Source organism: Crocuta crocuta, unplaced genomic scaffold (genome assembly GCF_008692635.1).
Source record: "Crocuta crocuta isolate KB4526 unplaced genomic scaffold, BGI_CrCroc_1.0 scaffold382, whole genome shotgun sequence".
Lineage (NCBI taxonomy): Eukaryota > Metazoa > Chordata > Mammalia > Carnivora > Hyaenidae > Crocuta > Crocuta crocuta.
Window position 1 is genome coordinate 3918467 of NW_027531873.1, and position 22644 is coordinate 3941110.

Below are 22644 nucleotides of genomic sequence, written 5' to 3' on the forward strand. Positions count from 1 at the left end.
ACTGAAACAGGCTCCAGGCTCTGAGCTGGCAGTCAGCACAGAGCCCGACGCGGGGCTCGAACCCACGAACCGCGAGATCATGACCTAAGCGAAAGTCGGACGCTTAACCAACTAAGCCACCCAGGCGCCCCATCTCAATCTTGTTTTTAACAGAACAATGAAGATTTTCAAAATCCCAGCTACCGTGCTTAAAGGTTCATAACTGCTCCCTTCTTTTTGCATACCTTTAAGAACTTAAAGCAAAAATCCTTGTTTATTTGTTTTAACTGTGGGAAATGTAAATGTAACTCACAAGTTCCTAAATCAAGAGGCATGGCACTGAATTTTGGATCTTAATATGACGGTCGTGCATGGGCATGAAGATAATATGAACATTGATAACTGTGTTTTCTGACCTAATTGTTACTTCTGTGACTATCAACAAGATTTTTCCTCTGCATAACACCAGTCCTTCTGCTTTTTCCCCCCCCTGAAAGAAATTATAAAATTTAAAGGTACATTACTTTAAAACTGTTTCATGGTGCAGTTGGTAACAAATGGTGTTGAGTGGTGATGGAACAGTGATTTTTTGGAAATAACCATTTTGGGGAAGAGGAGAAGAGCAGATACTATCACCTGTGCCCTCTGTTTGTATTAAAGGACACGCTGCAAAGGTGGGAGATGCTTGTGCTCCCTGCATTCACTGTGGGTGGCCGGGACTTTGGAGAACCTTATTTTATTTCTCTTAGAGGAGTTGCTGTAACTGTTGCCCAGAACTACTGGCATTTGGGATTCACACATCATTGAACTCCTGGTCTGTTGGTATTTGAAGGGTAGGACCTGTGATGCTTCTCACTTACGGTTACGGCGAGAGGTTATGTAGCTGGTTCCCAAACTAGCCCCGTTCACCACCACGGGCAGGCCCCTTTGTTAGCGCTGTGTGTCTAGAGATCTTGTCTGGGCTTGACAGCTTAAAAGCCTTTTGGAGGAGTTCAGCAAGGGGAGATGGTTATGAACATTGTAACAAAACTAACTCAGGAAATATCCTGCAGCCGGTGGAAACGTTTATAAAGAGTCTGCAGTAGCACCGAAAATGCTGACATTATAATGGTTTAAGTGGAGCAAAAACTTCCGAGAATATAACACTTTGAATGCAGAATAATCCAAATTATGTTTTAGAATGCATAGTGAAAAGACAAAACAGAAAGATCCCAAAATGTTACTAGTAGCTCACTCTGGCTGGATGAATATGGGTTCATCTTTCTTTGCTCTTTATACACATATTCTTAATTTTACTAATGTTAGTTCTCTATAACTCTTATAGCAAGTATATAGTTTATAATTAGGAGAATAAAAGCTTTTTTCATGGTAAAGTAATCATTTCTTATATTTGGGGGAAACTCACTTTCGTGAATCAGGGAAATTTCATTTCTCCTTTGTGAGTTTGGTTTCTCAGGTGACCCTTACTTGACTGAATTAACACATTACTTTGTGTAAAGTCACACCTATTTGATGCAAATACTGAGGTGATCTAGAAGACTTGACAGTTTTAATAGTATGAAGCAAATGCTAATTTTAAGACACAGTGTTGAATTATGAGTTACAAAATGGTATGTTCTTTCCCAGTTAGGGTGCAGAGCGATTTATCATCTCTTTAGAAGACAGCCCTATTTGGAACACTTCATTAAGGAGAGTATTCACGTTTTGTCAACCTACTGAAATTAGGGCAGTCCTGAGAAATTTTGCAGACAGAAATAAAGACAAAACAATGATAATTATGGTAATTATTGACCCTTGAAAACCATGTTCAGTGCATTCCCATTACTTCCTCAGAACATCTTTATGAGGTATCTGTACCCCTCATGTAAATGTGAGAAAACTAAAGCGTGAGGCTCAGAAACACCATGTTCCAGACAAGTTCTCAGTGTGTATATTACATATTTGGGATTTGAATGCATGTGGTCTGTCTCAATAACCTACTTGGCTCCTAAAGTATTTTGGGGATTCTAGTAAATTTCATACAGGAATGTATATTGAACTGTCTGTTTTTCTTTGAATTAAGAGAGAGAAACAAAGGATATTCAGACTAGTAAAAATACCTGACAAAAGATAGCCCATAGTAGTTTTTAGGGTTTTCTGTTGGACAATATCAAAGTGGATAAAACTAGAATTTCAAAAGCTTATTAGGCATTTAAAAGTAATACCTAATGTTTGAAATTTTCAGATATAGAGAACACTTGTATTTTTTGAACTTAACATTAGATTTGCACAGAAGAAGGTATTGGCCTGGGAGACAGGCAGTATAAGTGAATAAGCCAGGAATTAGATAGACTCCCCTTATAATTAAAGCTTGCCCATTTATGGTATCTCTTACCTTGGGGAAATTATTTAACCTCAGAAACCATTACTTCTCATCTGTAAAATGGGATTAATAGTACCATGTTATAGGAAGGAATAGATGAGGTAATGTCCATCAACAGCTTGCTTGGCACAATGCCTGAGGCATGGTAATTAGCACTCACTGAGGGTTGCCATTCTTTCTGTTACTAAGAATTGGGAAACTTAGATCCATTTCTGCTGCTAACACTGGTCATGAGCAAGTCGCTTAACCCTTTTCGATCTCAGACTCAAAGGGAGTAATAACACTGAAACTTTTACCTACAAAATGAAGATGAAGCCAGATTATGTATGAACCAGTCTTTTGAAAAAAATATGAAGGGATGTGCCAGTGTGCAAGTTAAAGATGAAGGGAACAATAGTGAGAAGTGGCAAAGCAATGGACTTAAGTTTCAGTTGTAACTGGAACTTTCCCACAGGAGTTCAATTTATGAAGAACAAATTGAGTTGTATTCAGTCCTCTGTGAAAAAAAGCTTGAACCCAGAAACCCAGCCATATTAGTCATAGATTACTCTGATTTGTGACCTCTTATCAAGAAAAGACAGCCCTGGGGCTCCTGAGTGGCTCAGTCGGTTAAATGTCCAACTTCAGCTGAGGTCATCATCTCACGGTTTGTGAGTTCAAGCCCCCTGTCAGGCTCTGTGCTGACAGCTTGGAGCCTGCTTCAGATTCTGTGTCTTCCTCTCTCTGCCCCTCCCCCACTCATGCTCTGTCTCTCCTCTCTCTCAAAAATGAATAAATGATTTAAAAATTTTTTAAAAAAAGACCAGTCCTAAACTGGACCTTGTGGGTGATCTTTATTGCATGTTTTCCCAAGTGAAGACTGTACCTTTGGTTTTTAGGGAACTCTCTGGAAGGCCTGGCTGAGTTTGCCCTTCACTCGGGAACCCATTTCTTTAGCCTGGCAGGCTGTGGAAGCATCAAGTGTAGGTGTGTTTGAATGTGTCCTTCCCCTCAGGGCGAGTGCTTATAAAAATTATCTGTCTGTACGCTAAATTGCCACCATTGCTTAGCAAAGCCTTGCTTTGGCAAACTCACATCAGAATTCCTGGCTATTCTCACATCCTCTGCAGGGTCATAATGGGAATGCTGCCCGACCATGGGTCCTACAGCAAACAAACATTTCAGAGTCAGGACAAAGAGAAATGATATTCTAGTCCTGCTGCTACATTTATTGAAAGGGGTTCATGATTCTCACCATGTTTCCTCACACAATGACATACTACAGAGTGGGTCGGGGAAGGACACAGTAATTTTTTTGGAATCAGAAGCTGATTTGTAGTTGGGGGTTAGATATCTTTTCAGTGACTTTCTCAGGCCACCATCCACCCTAGATTCCAACAGAAATCACGTTGTCTGTGCAGAACAGCGCCAGTCCGTATGCTAATCGAGTTAAATCCGTCAGCCAGGATTACTTTCCCACAATGAGCATTTGGAGGCATTGCCTGTTAAAATTTTGGGTCTTCAGCACTGCCTTGAAAGCAAACCTGAAGGCTTGATAAGAGCTACTGTCTTATTGTTGTTGTTTTTATTGTTGCTATTTTAACGAGCAATTGATTTGGGAGTGAGAAGGGGACTGGTTCAAACATAACATGCCCCCTTGGCCACCCCTCCCTAAAAGATGATTTAAAAACAGGCACTGAGCCAGAGAATTTTCAAGGCTAACTTTCTCACGTGGAAGGGAAAATTATTGCAGTGCCCTTTAGCTAAGTACACTCACTTCAGCCTTTATGGATGGCAGTGGTCACGTGTTCACCTCTTCCCGAGGAAGAGAGCTTGAAACAATCACACAGCAGAACCTCGGGGGACGAGGCGTGGGGTGATATCTGATAGTAGGACATAGGGAGTACCTGTAACGTTTTTGTGGTATTTTTTTTAAAGGAAAAGGCTTTTTGAGGAAGTTATTTTCCTGCCAGAAAACTAAAGTATTTCTAACCTCCTTTTCATCTTATCCATCATTGCTCTGGCAGAAAGATAGCTGACGTGCCGGAGTCTTGGCTGACCTGTAGGTCCTTTGCAGAATGCACAGGTCAGATAACAGGCCCTTTACAGTTACACATTCAAATGGGTGTATGCAGGACTGAAAAGGAGCGAACAGAATTATGCAAACATGGTCGATGAAGACTTTCTAGTAAACTTTTACTAAATTTTGACTCAGAACTGAGAATTATCTGAAATTTATTCTTTTTTTTTTTTTTAAATGTTTTATTTATTTCTAGGAGAGAGAGAGAGATAGACAGCGTGAGCAGGGGAGGGTCAGAGAGGGAGTCACAGACTGAAACAGGCTCCAGGCTGAGCTGGCAGTCAGCACAGAGCCCGACGTGGGGCTCGAACCCACGAACCGCGAGATCATGACCTAAGCGAAAGTCGGACGCTTAACCGACTAAGCCACCCAGGTGCCCCTGAAATTTATTCTTATCCAAAGTATCCAGGAAAGTCCCTGATTTGATAGTAAAACTGGGTGATTTTATGTAGAAATGACATAGAACAAGGTGCTGAATGAAATTGGGTCTGGCCAAGGTAAGAACAGAGTGTAATTGGATTTGTGTGTTATTTTTATGTGTATATAAAAGACAGAATGAGAGAGAGAAAGGGAGAGACGGAGAGACAGACAGAGAGACAGAGAGAGAAAGTTTGTGCTGAACGAAAGCTATTAAAGTACAAAGTTTGTCCTCCATGAAATGCAATCATATACCCTTTTCCTGATTGGTCCTTGAACCTGTGAGTAGTCATAACTGTAGTCATGATGATTTGGTCTCTGGATTTTATAAAAATTGGTATCTCAATATTCCATTGGCATCTTTGTAACCCCGGTTAAAGAATAGTTCTTCAAAACCCTGACTCATACAGATATAAAATGAACACATTAAAATTTTTATTTAACTCACTAATAAATGTGGGAACCAAGAAAATTGTTACAACAGGTTCACAGGAGAAACACAAATTTATATCAAATAAAAGAATGTTGAAATGAATTTACAAATGGATCCAAAACTAGAGGGGAAGTCAATTCTACCTTCACTGGGCAGAACTTACTTGCATCTATAGAAAAGAATTATTTGCATTGCTTTCATTTATCTACAAGTTGTGAAGCTATAAAATAGCCCAAAGGCGAAGGCATTTATCCCTGTGGGATCAGATAATGCCCAGAGGCAGCATTCCATTGGAAGGATGCTCATTCCAAAGTCACCTCTGAGAAACAGTATTGCATAGCAAAGGGCTCATGATTTAGACAGGTTCCAAATCCAGAGTACCAAGCTTAATGTGGGACCTTTAGTAAATTTTGGGGCATGCAAAAGAGCACATGCATGTGTGCGTGTGCACGTGTACACATACACATTATGCAGAGTTCTTGAGAGGATTAAATGTAATAATACAGGAAATAATATAGAACTATGGGGAAAGCCTCTGGCATATAATAGATACTGCTAAATATTAGGTGTTACTATTAGTAATGTAATATCTAACATATAGTTGTTGTTTACTAATGTTCAGTGACAAAATCAGGAGTGGGCAACCTTTTTTCTGTAAAGTTCCAGATCATAAATATTTTAGACTCTGCAGGCCATATGACATCTATCACAATTATGAATCTCTGCTGTCGTAGCATGAAATTGGCCATAGATAATATTTAAGCAATGAATGTAGCTGTGTTATAGTAAAGCTTTCTTTTTTTTTTTCTTTTTTAATTTATTTCTAGGAGAGAGAGAGACAGCGCGAGCAGGGGAGGGTCAAAGAGAGAGGGAGACACAGAATCTGAAATAAGCTCCAGGCTCTGAGCTGGCAGTCAGCAGAGTCTGACGCGGGGCTCGAACCCACGAACCGCGAGATCATGACCTAAGCGAAAGTCAGACGCTCAACCGACTAAGCCACCCAGGCGCCCCAAAACTTTCTTTATAGTNCAGCGCGAGCAGGGGAGGGTCAAAGAGAGAGGGAGACACAGAATCTGAAATAAGCTCCAGGCTCTGAGCTGGCAGTCAGCAGAGTCTGACGCGGGGCTCGAACCCACGAACCGCGAGATCATGACCTAAGCGAAAGTCAGACGCTCAACCGACTAAGCCACCCAGGCGCCCCAAAACTTTCTTTATAGTAACATGCATTGGACTTAATTTTGCAGTGGACTGCCTGCTGACCTGTGACCTAAGTGAATAAAATGGCTCAGTCAAAAGCTTGGGGTGGAGGGCTAATCTCTAGTCCTACCTGTTGGTAGACCTTGTCAAGCATCATTCAACAGAGAAATCTGTGCAGAGCTCGGCCACTGGTAATTAGAAGTTATAACATGATAGAGGATATTTCCTTTTGTTATTGTTCAAAGTAAATTTACCACTGGAATTACAGTCAGACCGAGATTTGATTCTCTTTTCAATCAGATACTAGCTGGGTGATAATGGTCAATTTACCCCACCCGATCTGTACCTTGTATACACCAACCTTGTGATAATCATGGGGAAATGTAAACTATGCTACTTATCTACCAAGGTAATAAGTATTCATTCCCAGAAGGGGAGAATGTTCTCCATGGGTTCTTCTGCTGCGTGGGAACTATGTAATTTTTATGGTTGAATTATGGACTAGCTCTTTCAGAAAGGGATAAACATGTAAGGTAAAATAGTTCTCTTTATTATGAAACAAGTCCCCGAGAAGTATATATTGAGTATGAAAATTATTGTATTGGATTCACTTTGAAAGGTTGTTAAATGTTGGCATCATGTTAAGTAGCCTTACAAACAAGCATCTGTTTTGAAATGTACTAGCAAGATGTCCCAAATGTAGCAAAAATGGCCTTTCTGCCTTAGGCACGACTGATTTTTTGAAAGCAAGTCAATCAACCCGACCCAAAGTTGGAAAAAAAATTACAGATCATTAAAACCAACTGAAATGACCACACACTTTAAAGAACGCCTATTATCCATGCAAATATGAAGCTACCTGCGCTTCTGATCAGCACAATTAACTAAACAATGAATTCTATTAACAAGTACTTGTGAAATGTTAAGCCTTACAAAACTTGGCTTTCAGGAGTTGGAAAGGTAGAGAAAGACAGTAGATTTTGTTTTTCTTTGGCAGTTTTAATTAAAAAAAAAGAACTTGTTTAGTCAGTTAGACCCAATACCTCCTCATGAATGTCTCCTGCAACATTTAAAAAATTAAATGCATGTGTTTTTGATGTCCCTTAATATTCTTTCTACTGGACTGAGCCAGATGAAGTGTTTTCAGGTAGGCCGGTATTTGAAAAGGACCCACATTTCGTTCTTGAAGCTGTAATTGTAATTATTGATTCAAAAAAAATCCATGTGCTCCATTTTAGGACAATCTGCTCTTACATCTGGGTGTGTTGTGTTGTGTAAGAGAAGGTTGTATAGCTGGGGGGTGGCAGAAGGACAAAGCAGATGCTGAGCAGTCAGCTTGGGGCAGAGCCACCTACCAGCTCTGTGCGTTTGCCAAATTGCTTAATCTTTCTGAGTCTCAGTTTCCTCTTTGTAAAATGGGAGAAAGATGGGGCCTATCAGTCACACGGATTAAATGAAAACAATCAGTGATACGTGTCACACAGTGCCTGGCTTCTAAATGAAGACCATTGTCATTGCTCCTCATTAGTATTGTTGTTATTTTCAACCAAAAAGTTTTATGTCAGTATCCAGATGCCTTCATCAGTCTGGGCGGCTGTAACAAAGACCATAGATTGGGTGACTTAAACTAAAGCCACTTATTTCTCATAGTTTCAGAGGCCAGGAATTCTGTGATCAAGGTTCCTGCCCCTTTGGTTTCTGGTGAAAGCCCCTCCCTGGTTTGTAGATGGCTACACTCTGGCTCTGTCCACACATGGCTGAGAGAGAGATCATTTTTCTCCAATGTCTATTTATGAGGCCACTAATCCCATTCATGACCTAATTATCTCCCAGATGCTCTATCTCCTAATACTAACACATCAGGGATTAGGGATTCAACATATGAATTTTAGGGGAGGACACAAAATTCAGTCCATAGCACCAGATCAACGATGAAAGTGTGGACAGGATGGAACCACAGGAGACTTAATAGTGTAGGATACTGTGGTTCATCCGTGGCTCCTTCTCTGACCCTCATTTGCAGTATACGCATGATGATTTCATTTTAATATCATCACCAGAGTTCTACTGCTATTCTTTCATACCCTCTCCTTTCTGTCTTTCCATCTTTCCATCCCCTAACCCCACCTCCTCTCACATCCTGCGTCGAGCCTCAATTTTCCTAAAATCCTGTTTTCTTTGTGGCCCCCTGCACCTCTCAGTGGGTAAGGGAGAAGGATGTTTTCCATGGCCTTCAGGGATGGTCCAGGCCCCACCATCCATCTGACTCTCCGTGGTCTGGCTTCCAAGTGCAACAGCCTTTCAAACGTTCCACTGCTCACTGTCTTGGTGACTGCTCCAGCCACCCCTCTTTACTCTGAGATCCCTACACATGCTGAGTACTTCCACATTGTTCCTCCTGGTGCCTGGACAGCCCTTCCTTTCTGCCTGACTTTCCAAATCCTATGCTTGTTGTAATCCCAATTCAAATTCCAGCTTCAGGTCACTCTCCTGCTTATTTCTGAGCCTAAGATCGATTGTCCTGGGCATTTGAAATTGACATACTACCTTGTGTCCTCTGCCCATCGTAATGCCCTCTATCCTTCTTCCTAGCCCACAAGCAGTGCCAGTCATTTTCTCCTTTACTCCACAGCACCTCACGCAGCCTTGATTATAACACCTTGCACACAGTTGTGAAAGTCACCTGTTTAAATGGTGTGAAATCCTCAATGAGCAGAAACCAGGCATGCCAGTAAGCATTGGTGAATAAATGAATGGACAGATCAACCGCAGAAACCATCCTTGTTGCTTCTTTGTCCTTCCAGAACCTATCATAGTACCAGGCACACAGGTAGATGCCTGAGAAATGGTTGTTGACTGAATGCCTGACTGAATGTGAAATCACGGGCACTCAAGTCAGTGTCATGTGCCTTCTTTTCTCAGATGCAAGGCCACTACCCAGACCTGTAAGCCATTAGATTAGAGAAGAAGGAAACATATAACTCTGGGTAGTACATCCAGTGAGATATTTATGGTCCAACAATATGCCAGCCAAGAGGCTTAGGTGTTCATACCATCACTAGCCTGACGGGCATGAAAACACCTGGAATGGCTCTGGTAGAAGGACCATGAATTCGTATCAGATGCAGTGCTCAAAGAATTAAATCGTTACCACTTAATATGCATTGAATGTCAGCACTGTACTTCTGTACTAGGAAAAAATAGACGAGACATAGTTTGTGCAGTGGGCTTTGTTAGCTATAATTAGTCGGTGATAGAACAGTGTTGATACAGCAGTTCAGCAGTTAAAGGAAAGCAGTGCCCTTGGTACAAATGTGAATATATTTATACATCTGGTTCTGTTATGCTTACTTACTGTGTTTCAGCACCGTTATTGTTCCTGGGCATGATGGCTAAACTAGGAGAATTTCACCAGCTCATAGTTTTACAAAAATGAGAACAGCCCCATTTCTGATGCAACTCCATTATATCACATGACTTTTAATTTTTGTTTTGTTGTGATAACAGGAATTCTGGCTTTGTTCTCTTTTATACTAGATATCCCTGTAAGCTCTGTCTACAGTCCTACATTGTGGTTTCGCTTCTCTTCCCATATAAAGTCCCGCTATTTTGGATTATATTTGGATGGATCTGGACTGTGTTTATCTTTGCATGGTCTGGGAAAGCAGAGGAGAAAATTGCAAAGAGAAGGGACATGTTTAAGCTACTTAAGAGATTGAATTACTTCTGAAGCCTTAAGTAGTGGTGTAGAAATTGTGCAGCTAATCATGTGGGGGTCATTGGGTCTTGCCCCTCTTTTCACACTTGAGGAAGAGGCTGCAAGAGAAGTGACTTGCCCAGGGTCGCATAGCTAAGTGAGATGGGTAAAAGTGCAGGAGCTCCTGGACTCCACAAACAGGGCTTTTTAAAAACAAACAAACAAAAAACCTAAAAAAACAATGAGGCTTATCTGTCAACAAAGGTAGTCCGTTTACAGAGACTACCTGTAGGTAGGTAATCAGTTGGCTCATTTGGCATGACATACCTGAGAAGGAGGAATACTTTTAATTTCTGTCAGGATTCTAAAAAATCAAACTTTTATATTACTCACTTCCCCAATGTACTGCAATAGGCAATTTTTTTTTGAGGTTTTAAGAGATTCAGTTTGACTGGATAAGTTAACATGAGAATTAAGGGGTCAGTATACACAGTACTAAAACTTGGATATTTTCAACAGTGAATTCTAATAAATTTGATTCGGCTCTGTAGATATTTTTGTATGTATGTATGTATGTATTTACTTTTGAGAAGGAGAGTGAGCCTAAGTGAGCAAGGGACAGAGAGAGAGAGAAAGAATCCATGAGGTGCAGAGAGAGAAGCAGAGAGAGTGAGGAGACTGGAGCTGGGCTCATGTTCATCTGGGCTCAAACTCCCCTAACCGTGAGATCATGACCTGAGCCGAAGTTGGATGCTTAACTGAGTGAGCCATTCAGGCGCCTCCAGACTCTCTGGATCTTAATGGTACCAGAGTTCAGGTGATTTGCTAGGATTTTGTAACTTTTATCTTTTTTTATTCTCCAAATGCCAGCATCTTTCTAAGCTTTCACAATTAGTGAATGGAAAGAGAAACTGGAAGTTAGGAAATCTGAGTTCTAGTTCTTTACAGTGGACACACCTTTAAATTGTAATAGCTATCTATTTATTTTAATATGTAGTTGAAAAATAAAACCAGAATATCTAAGTTATGAATTCATAAATGATACTGTTTAGGGTAGTGCTTTAAAAAAATGTATAAAAAGGATAAAGTGCTTAATAGAAACTAAGTGGTGCATACATGAGTAAAGTAGACCATGAAGACAATATTCAAAGAAATGAACAGTGGATTGGACAATCTCTAAAGGTTTTTCCAATATAAAATTCTGTGATTCTAATAACTTACCCTTGGTATTTATTGATTTATTGTGAATATTTATTTTGTTTTGGAGAGAGAGAGAGAAAGACAGAGTGTGAGCAGGGAGGGGAAGAGAGAGAGGGAGACACAGAATCCAAAGCAGGATCCAGGCTCTGGGCTGTCAGCACAGAGCCCAATGTGGTGTTCGAATTCATGAATGCGAGATCATGACCTGAGCCTAAGTCGGACACTTAATTAGACTCTGGAGACTCAGCCACCTATGTGCCCCTACACCTGGTATTTAGATTTCATTGTTTGCTGGCAGGTTTTGCATATCTTTTAGCACAGAGTGTATCAGGGTAAATGGTATAACCTCTCACATATATAACTTTAGCTTTCCTGCCACCTTAATTTTCTGGGCAAAAAGTGAAAGCTTAGGATCCCATCGGAAAACTTTAGATATCCAGTCAGTGGAATGAATAACAGCATCAGGGTTTTCAAGTGGAATATGGAAATGGCAAAAACATTTGATTCCTGTTAAAATGCTTTGTAAGGGTAATATTCTATTCTCACACAGAATTATAGGCTAATTGTGTACACAAGGCTTTTACTGCACACAATGTCTAAAGAAGAAATCCATGTCATAACAAACGACATGATAACAGTTTTTATGAAGATCTATCAATAGGGCTTGCAACACTGGATGAATTTGTTATTGGGAAAAATAGCAGATATTGTCTGAAAAGTATCCCATAGTGGAAGCAGTAATATTACCATATGTTTATGGGCAAAAAAACTCTAATGTGCAAGACTGGATAAATGAGAATGGTTTATTTGTTTGAATATGCAATGAGATACATAAGCATTTGACAGTCAGGCTTCAAGAACAAGATTTGAGGCTTGGTACAAAAGTTGGAAACTGAATTAGAGAAAACGTTCTGACGATAGTTCCTCTCAGAAAGACCACCAGCGTGCCCAGCACTGTCGTCTTTCCATCGCAGCCTTTGATTCCCAGCTCACTGGCCCATGAATTTATAGGCCCACAGATTGGGCCACTGCACAGGGAGGAGCTCAGACCAATAAGATCCTATTGAAGAGGAGACCAGTAGAACTCTGAAGGCGCCAGAAATCTTATCATCCAAGGGAACATTGAGGAAACCAGGGCTCCTCAGTAAGAGTAGAGAAGATATTAGATTAGAAGAAGCTTGTCCTTGCATATTTGAAGAACCATCAAAGGGAAAAGGGTATTGGATCTTACTCTCTGGTTTTTAATTTAATTTAATTTAATTTAATTTATTATTTTATTTTATAGAGAGGCGAGGGGGAAGGGCAGAGGAAGAGAGCAAGAGAATCTCAGGCAGTCTCCACGATTAGCTTTCAACATGGAGCCTGACATGGGACCTGATCCGACAACCCCGGGATAATGATGGTAGCCAAAATCAAGAGTCAGATACTCAACCGACTGAGCCACCCAGGCGCCCTTATTCCCTGGTATTTTAAATGCAGAAGATTAAGATTAAAGAAGAAAATAATAGGAAGGAAATAAATGTGTTTATTGACCATGGGGTATGTGCCAGGTGTTGTGTATGTGACCTCCTTTAATGCTCAGGAAGTTCTTGTGTGGTAGCTGTTCCCTCCTTATAACAGAAGAGATGGAGGTCAGATAAACTAAAAGGTGCTGCTTCTACTAATAGTAGCAGAAATATTACTACTTCATAAAAAACAAAAAACAAAACCTTACCCACTTACTGAGTGTCTGCTATGTGTCAGACTATTGTTAATGCTTTGAGTACATGATACCTCTTTATCCTCACAGCAATCCTATGGGACAGGTATTATTTTTATATCTATTTTATTGGCAAGGAAACCAAGCCATAGGTGTTAAGCCCTTTGTATGGTGTCACACTGTTCATAAATCTGGAGTGAGATTCAAAGCCAGACAGTCAAGCATGCTTCACTCTTATGTCATCCGCCTTCTTTCCTTCCTGACCATGTGCTATGTGCTAGAACCAGTACTTGACCATTTAAATCCTCACAGCAACGCAGCAGATTAGGCTGTTATTATTCCCATTTTACAGATGAGGAAGAAAAAAAATGAAGCCCCAAAGAAGGAAATGACTTGCCAGGAGCAAATAACTCAGCCAGCATTGTTGGTTTTCAGGCTCTGGGCCAAGTCGCTTTGGATCGGGCTCTGCTTTTTGTGCACTTGCAGAGGGGCAGACCTTGGATCAGAAACTTTCATAAGTGGAAATATCGGAAACAAGAATAGAGGTCCCGGGGAGAGGAGGCAACCCAGGAGCGCTCCTTCTCTGAAAACCGTGGGAAGAAAACTTGTGTCAGTTAGGCAGGGATTAGGTAGAAAGGGTTCAAGCTTCATAAACAGCATTGAACCCGATGCCCACTAAGGTTTTGTCCGGCTCTGGGATTTTATGATGCTGTGTTTTCTTCTCATCTTCCCATGTCTTCTTGTTTTCCCCGGGGTGTACTCAAATGTATGTGCAAGTCTCACTGTGATATTTGAATCTGGCTCTGGGGGTTAGATTGCCTTGGTAAGATACTCATGTGCTAGGATACTTGACATGATGCCTTAGGGGAAATGTTCAATCATTTGAGAAGTCAGTAGCATAAACAGTAAGCAGTAAAAGTTAACTAAGAGGGAAAATGTAGTCTGAGGGTCTTCACACAATGTGAACAGGTAGATCTTCTAATGGTAGTCACGGTCTCCCTCAGACATACTTTTGTAGTGAAAATAGTTAATGGCCTTGACTTTTATTTTCAAAGCATTTACCAAATGCCCAGTTTGGAAATAGTAGTGTCCCAAGGGTTGTCTCAACTTTAATTATATCTGCTGCAACTTGCCTACTCTACTAGACATCTTATTTTCAACTCTGAATGTTTTTGAGTGGAAATGTCTTCCTTCCTATGCACCCCCCCTCCCCCAGGTGATATTTGTCACGTTATCTTTAGCATGGCTCTGACATGCTGTGCTGTCTTATCTCCTGAAACCATCCCTTGCTTTCTTTGGAGTCTTGTGGGTAATAAAGGACATCAGTATCTCTGGGTCAGAGGATGTATATAAATTTTGCATTTGCCTCTTTATGCCTCTCACTTCCCCCAAGCTTCTCCCTTGAATCAATTCTCCATATCTCATGGGGCGCCTGGGTGGCTCAGTTGGTTAAGCGTCTGACCTTGGTGTAGGTCATGATCTCACGGTTCGTGGATTCGAGCCCCACGTTGGGCTCTGTGCTGACAGCTCAGAGTCTGGAGCCTATTTCAGATTCTGTGTCTCCCTCTCTCGCTGACTCTCCCCTGCTCACTCTGTCTCTCTCTCTCTCTCAGAAATAAATAAAACATTAAAAAAAAAAAGCTATAAAAAAAGAAATAGGGACTATGTCTATAGGTTAGCATTAGGATGAGAACTGGAAAATAAAGATGTAGTTTTGTAGATATGTGTACATACCTACATATATATATATGAATTTATTCAAATATTGAGAAGTTCAGTGGTTGACATTTATTTAATTTTCATCCAAATGTTGGTAGATTAAGTATCAATGTGCACAGTCCTATTCCAGTGAGGATCTTAATGCTTGACGTGGAAGGAGAGTGTTACCTATCACTTTAACTTTTCACTAGCAGCCTGCTTCAGAGAACAGTCATTCATTCTCCAGGGAAACTACTTTTAGAAGACAGGAGATATTGATGAGACTGGAACCACTCAGACTGAGTGTAATAGAGTCTCTGTAATGGAAGGGAAGACACCAAACATTTTTATATATCTAAAAAAAGTCAACAGTGGATATCATCAGAAGGGTTTCCAGGTTACACATGAGATCTCAGTGGATTAGTGAATAGTCTCCATGGTAATAGCATTATTAATTTCTAACCTTTACAGGAAAAATTCATTAATTTTTTGCAGAAGCTAAACTTTGTTTTTGGGTTTCCAATTAGACCTGCTGCATTAACCAGTTCACGGTCCGTCCTCTCTCCCCCTTCTCTCTTCTTGCTTTCCTTTTTTTCTTACTTCTTTTCCTTCTCTTGTGACAAAGAGAAAATTACGTTAAAAAATTAACCATTAAAGAAATGCCACCAAGACTGTCCAGGTTGTGTATTGATGTCTTTATTCTCTTCACTAAAATTGCCATTGTTAAAACAGATAATTTCTTTTTAAAAAGAGGAAAAAGAAAGAAAAATGAAACAAAGCCTGTAGAGGCAACACATACAAGGAATCTTGTGTTGAGCTTTCCGTGTGTTCCCTGCTGCATGTTAACGATCAAGGGCGGGGCTGTGACATGAAATATTGTTCCTTATTTAATGTTTCACACTCTAATCTCCGCACTGCATATTTGCCTCTTTTGTGACCTTCCCTTTGCCTTTATAACTGCTTCTTTTCACCCATAATCCAAAATAAGTGTATATTCCTACAGAGAAATTAAAGGAAGCTGTCAGTGTAGAGTTAATATAGTTAAAGCATCCTTAACTCTGCTACAAACCCCTTAAATAATTAAAACTGTATGCTTGAAGAGCCAGATTTGCATTTCTTTACCAAGTTTATTTAGCACACTTTGTTACACTCAATTAAATGAGACTGTTCTGTTTCATTTTCTTTGCTTCGGGTTGATCATTTTGCCTTTTGATTCTTATGCCCTAGTGTAATTTCACAGTGCTTAGGTCTCTAAAACTATACATATATTAATGCATATGTAGATCTATACACACCCATTAAAAGGCTTACTATTTGTACTGAATAGAATCTTTGCCCAAGGCATTGGAGCCTTGAAACACATCTAAGGTATAACTGGGACTGCAGATAATTCATTGTGGTAAAGAGCTTGACAAAGTTCTTTTAACATTCGGTGTTGTTTTTTTCTTTCAGTCCTGTTATTTTGACATCACCTTCTCTCCCCACAGTTTGATTTGTGAATCACTTAACAAAAACAAGAAAATACAGGTGTTGAATGGTTGTGGAAAGGAAATTAAGTATAAGAACCACCTAGATCTCTCCACCTCTCAGTTGGCAAAGCATGTGCAGAGTGTTCTCCATAAATTAGTTCATTGCTTAAGTTATGCATGTTTAAGAAGGAATAAATGTAGTTATCCATTTCTTAATGAGTAGAGGGATCAATTGGAGCATGATGAGAGAAAATAGCATAATTTAGCTTCCCCAGTTGGGGTTCAATATCCCTAAACTTCACCATTAATCACTTTACCAGTTTCCTGGGTTATTTCTGATCTTACATGTAAGATATTCTTTCCTTCTAATTCTCCTACCAGGTAAGTAAGCCCTTTTGAATTTGCTCAGTGGAGTTGTAGATGGGTGATACTTTCTCCTTTGCACCCCAAAGTCTCCCTGGTTACAACGGTCCCTTCTGCCTTTGCATCAGTTTGTCTGGGCGCGTTCACGGATAACAGTCAATATGTATGTGCAATGACAATTACAAGGGTTCTAATATACTTAACTGTTATGGGATCTGTTATGTCTACTTCAGGGTCGACCCCATCCCATATGACACTCCAAAACCAGCGGGCCACACGCGGTTTGTCTGCATCTCAGACACACACTCCAGAACAGATGGTATCCAGATGCCTTATGGGGACATCCTTCTCCACACAGGCGATTTCACCGAGCTGGGACTGCCCTCAGAGGTTAAGAAGTTTAATGACTGGTTAGGTAAGGAATGATTGCGTTCTGGTGCCCCCAATTAACCTTTCCCATCCGAGTGTCACTCACTGCGTCCTAATTGAATTAGAGCACTTGGAAGCCAGCTCAACCATTTCTCGTATGATATGCGGTGGTGTCTAGCTTTAATCCAATTCTGTTAATTAAAGATGAATTTTTAGATATTTAATTTTACTGTGCATCCTTTCAGTGCCTGGCCTCAGCGGCTCTGGGGCAAAGGGACGGAAAGCTTTGAAACCCATCTCATCTCACTCATGCTGCTTTAATGAGGGCATTCATTGGCACACATGAGACCTAGAATCATATTTTTAATTCATTTTCTCTGCAATCTTTCCCAGATATTATGAGCAAAGATGTATAAATGACCTGCTAGTAAGAGAGCATTTCTAAGAAATGAAGGAGGATGTGAAAGTCCTTATATGAAGGGAGGGTCCAGTAGTGCTGGGTAGCAGCTTTCCCTAGGGAACCAGAGGGTGTCCTAAAAGCCCTGAAAAGAGAAGATGTCCTGCTGTAAAGCTCCCAAGAAGTGGAAAATGAATCCATCCTACATACACTGAGGAAAGGATAATGGCAACTTTGTGGCTCCTGTAGCGGCACCTGCAGGTCGAGGTTATGGAAAAATATTGGCTTCTGGGTCAGGCGGTTGCCAAATATTAGCATTACAAGGCAATCATGGAGTTATTCATAGTTAGATTAGATGACACATCTTTTAAATAATCCTCTTAGATGAGGGAAAGAAGGCAGGGGTTCTGAGATTTTAGAATCTCTGAAGACAATAAGGCATTATATAGTAAAGAGCAAAAATCACTCTGGAAGAATAATGTCATGAATAATACGTCAGCCAATAAAAATTACTCCGGAGATTTAAGCAGAAAGTTTAAAATTCATTTTCCACCAAAATAAATTAAGGCAGGGGTTGAGAAAATTTTAAATAATTGATGAAATGATAAAACGTATTTGTTAATGGAAAAACAACATTCATTAAAAACAGTTAAAATATTTAAAAAAAAAATAAGCCTACCTACTAACATAACTATATTGAGTTCTCCTGTGACCTTGCAGATTTATCCACATTTTATGTAGTTGACATCAGAATACATACGTGCTCTTTTACTTCTGGCTATTTTCATTTAATAGTATTGACATGATTTTCAATGACTTTGAATAATTTCCATGTTCATCCTTTTAAATAGCAACATGACATTAATATGGTTCTGTGTGTTTATTTAAGGAGACATTCCTCTAAAAATGAATATTGAAATTGACAATTTTTTCTCTGATAGCTGGCACTGAAATTTGCATTTTCATTTGTATATGTCTTTTGGCTTCTATTGATTTATTTCTTAGAGTAAAACACTGTAGGAGTTAAATTACTAAGTAAAAGGACATGCAATTCTCCGTGGTTTTTGCTGTATGTTGGCATCTTGCTTTCCAAGGGGATTGTAGCTCTGTACTTCATTAGCAATGAATGGATATTACCAATTTCACTATGATCTTGGCAGCACTGGATATTGGAGCTTTATATTTGGTGCTCTTTTAATAGTTATTCTATCATCTCAAACAGCAGGACACCTTAACATTCAGCATAATCTCATTCTTATGTGTAACTCAGAATACAGAGAGGTTATGTGACTCTCTGAATCTCCTTGTGGTGGAGTTGGGTCTATAATCCAGATCTTTTCACTCATCTTTTGCATTTGTAAAATTGGCTTTCAAGTAGATTATCTCTTAATTTTAGCAATTTTTATTTATGAACTGTTAGCAGGCAAAATTACTTGAGGTTGAATTTTGACAGTTCTAAACTGTTCTCTGAAACTGACACACAGGAATGATCTAGCTGCATTGACCGTGTTGATTTGTAAAGAAAGGGAATGGATCTATGGGAAGTGTTTACAGAAATAGAAGACAGGATAGATCCTGGTTATAATCTTGTTTAGCCACTGACCTTGGGCAACTGAGTTAACCTCTCTTTTCCCCTTGGTTTCCCTCTGCAGAACTAAGGATTAATACTACCTGTCTTTCTGGATTGTTGTGCAGATTAATCAGTAAATGATTGCTGCTAGTAAGTTTTTGTGGGCCATTAATAACTGAATGGGGAATGTGGTGAATGGACCATCAACAGATATTTAAAGGGTAAAAACAAGAAGAGGTCAGAGGAGTTATTTAGTAGATTAGAAGTAAACACTGGGAGATTTTATAAGGGAAAGTACTTTGTAAATGGAAATGTGCCGTAACTAAGGAAATAAAATGATAAGGAAATAAAATGCTGAGGCCCATTTGCACGATCAGTTCCTTGTCTTCTCATGTTGCCTGTAATCTCCTGAGGCAGAAGAGGTCTCAGAAGAGGCTGCAGAACATGAGGCCAAAGGGAGCTCATGGGCTGTGGATAAAGTTGGAATCCCACAGGGAAGGACCAGAATAGCACAGTTACCCCTGCAGCCTAGGGTGCTGTAAGAATGAGAGATGATATGAGATTACACTCTGCCACTTGGCTCAAGGGAAGCCTCTCACCTGAAAAAAGTACTGCTAGCAACAGCTGCCAGACGACCTAGCAGAGCAGAGTCAAGGGTCACATCAGTCTAGAGCTTTTGTCATAATAGAGCATCCAACTTTCACTGGCATGGCTCATTATAGATCTTGGCAGGCCCTTCAAGTTCAGTGAACCTCTAATTCATTTCCATCTTTCTACTCGAGTCTACCTCAATGATTGGAAACAACCCGACCATCCCACCAGCCTCCCTTATTCTCCAACAGGCTAATCTGTTTCTACTACAAGGCCAAGCATTCCTTCTGTACCCATGTCATGCCTCTAAGGTTGTAAATGTTCTCCCATTTTACAGATGGAGAGCCTGAGGCTCAAGTGGGTTATCTTACCCACCATCATTTAACAGATAAGAAGCTTAAGAAAGATTAAGAAATTCACTCAAGTTCACTTGACTAGTCAACCTGGGGTTGTCTGACATCAGAGTGTGAGCCCTTTTCTGTTACTGCTGTGTGTTATTAGGAGTGGGCTTTTGAAGCAACTGGTAAGCTTGCACTTTAGGCTTGAACTAAAACACAATAGTGCCTAGCAGTTTCATTTGGAAGTTGAGTAGCTGTTTGACCATGTGCTGTTATTTTGAAAGATGTATTTAAGTCCTGCTTGTCTTGAATCTCACTCTGACCTACCAGCTGCAGGGCCTGAGAATTTCCTGTTGGTTCAGAGATGATGGGTCCTGGTTAATTTGTACATAGGCCACCTGGCAGGTGTAAGACCCAAAGTTATTAATACAAAGTGATTTACAAGGTAAGCTAGCACAGCTCAGGGTTTTAAGAAGATAGAGTTCAAACTAGGTACAGTCAACCTTGGAAAAGCAGTATGCCATGTAAGGATAACAAGCTGCAGGGGAGAGCCAGTTTTGAATTCCCTACTTTTGATAAGTTGCTTAAACTCTTGAGACTTGATTTTTCTCTTTTGTAAAATGGGTGTAATAATAATATACCTTATGGTGGCTGTGCATATGCTTGGCTTTGATAAGGCTTGGACCATNGGCTTGAGCTCACAAACTGCAAGATCATGACCTTAGCCCAAGTGGGATGCTCAATGCATTGAGCCACCCAGGTGCGCCAAGCGTGGATCATTCTTAACACAGTCCTGGCCTGTAGACAACTTTCGACAAATAATGCACAGGAAGACAACAGAGCCAGAGACAAAATATCCAAAAATCAGAAGGGACTGGCACCATGGATTTAAAAAGTGATTTAGACTACAAGAGAGAGCACCAAAGAGTATTAAGAGTAGAAGCTGAAAACAAGCCTCCCTTACTGGACTGAACGCTAGGACTTTTAGAGCCCTTAGAGGTCCTGGCTCCTAATTTGAGGGATGTGGAAACTGAGGTTGGATCACATGAATTACCCAGGGTCACTCAGAGGCCACATGGGGAGTAGAACTTGAATGGGGAGAGAGGTTGAACTAACATGTATTATCTATGAGTAGTAGGGTCTAGACACTATACTTGTTCTTCAGTCCCTAATTACATGTATCGTTTATACAATCCTCACAATAAGTGATAAAGTAGCTTCTATTACTTATGAGTAAGCTATTAGTATATTAGCTTCTTTATGAGGAAACTGAGCCTTTATGAAGTTCACTTATCTGTGATTATGATCACAGCAACTAGGAGATAACCTCAGGATTTGAGCTTGAGGCCATCATATTCCATTTTCTGAGGGTTTCTTCCTGTCATTCTCTATTCGCAGTCTGGGGCTTAGGATCCCTGCTTGGGGGACCATATCTTGGGTGACATGGTGGTTCTTTGAATAACCACCTCCCTTAACGCATTTACTCACACACACGGATGCTGAGGGTCTAAGGTGGGCTTATGTCACGTTAAAACAGCCTCTGTATGTGAGCTGGCTGATAGGAGGGTGTTGTGAGGTGGGGAAGGATTCTTACTGTTGGGTGTAGACAATTCTGATGGCAGTAACTTACAAGAAAGTAAATATCCGTAAAGAATACTGAAGATGCAGCCAGTCACATAAACTCCAAGGGATGTCTAAATTATGTTGTGACATTAGCATTGCATTGCACTCATCCAGTCCTTGAAATAAATAGCCACTGCCTGGAGCCTGAAAATCTTTTCTTTTGTGGGCAGGTCTTTCCCACTTAGGAGCACTTGAATTCAAAAACACCAGTGTATTCTGACAGCTGCTGCTATTGCTCCATTAGCCCCTTTCCTCTGAAATCTCTGCCACAGGTTGGAGAATGAAACTTTAAATTTCTATCTCTGCCACCCTGAGGGAGCCACCAGAATACTGTATTTCACTTCTCCCAAGTCTAGCAGATCAGACACCCAGTCCTCCATCTCCCAAACCACCCACCTTTCTCCCTATACTTATCTGCTGCCGTCTTCAAGGGAACCAGCCCAGGGTCAGAGAGACATGTGGCTTCTTATTGCCGGGGACTGCAGGGTTGTGGGAGAGACAGATATATACACCTTTCCCAAAGAAACTCTTTTTAAAGTGATAGTTAAATCCTATTGTCCCATTACTATGTTAGGTCAGATACACTACAGGCATGTCACCAATGAATAGACTTTGGTGAGCTGAACTGAGAATCTAGCTGCTCAACCATTGTAGCATTTTCTTTTTTATCTTCACACAAATGCCTGCTAATCACAGACTTAGCTTAAAAATAAACTTGCAGCTATAAAATACTTGCTAGTTACAGTGTTATAATTTTTATTGGTAGTAAATTCTGAACCACTGATGTGTGTGCCTAAAAGTACATTTCGTGAGGCTTTGGGCCACGTGTGGTCTCCCTTCGCTTTGCCCCTGTGTTCTTCCAACCTGTGCCTCTTTGATATTCTTAAATGTTCTTCACTGTCCACTCGATTTCATCCTACTGTCCTCCCCTCTTCAGGATAGTTTGGGTAGCCTTCTTCTCAAATATGGTGTATGCACATTGCACATTCATGGTTGTTCTGTAATTGTTTACTGATCTTTTCCCTACTAGACACCCAGTTTTGAGTAGATGGCCTAAAACCTAGTGCACAGAAGTAGTTGTTGAATCATGGAGTTAATGTATGAACATAAAGGTGTGAGACTTTTTTTATGCCTGTACTTTTTGGCTTAAACTTTAAAATTCTGTAGTTCTGTATGTAAAGTG

At 40.3% G+C, this 22644-nt stretch overlaps 1 protein-coding gene across 4 annotated transcripts in view; it reads left to right on the forward strand.

The window, feature by feature from the left end:
- Positions 1-22644, forward strand: part of MPPED2 (metallophosphoesterase domain containing 2) — a 172430-nt gene that overhangs the window by 32012 nt on the left and 117774 nt on the right. For all 4 annotated transcript variants that reach the window (XM_077772880.1, XM_077772879.1, XM_077772877.1 and 1 more), the window contains one exon: positions 16807-16988. In XM_077772880.1, the coding sequence (XP_077629006.1) occupies positions 16807-16988 (182 nt within the window). The remainder of the gene's footprint in view (positions 1-16806; positions 16989-22644) is intronic.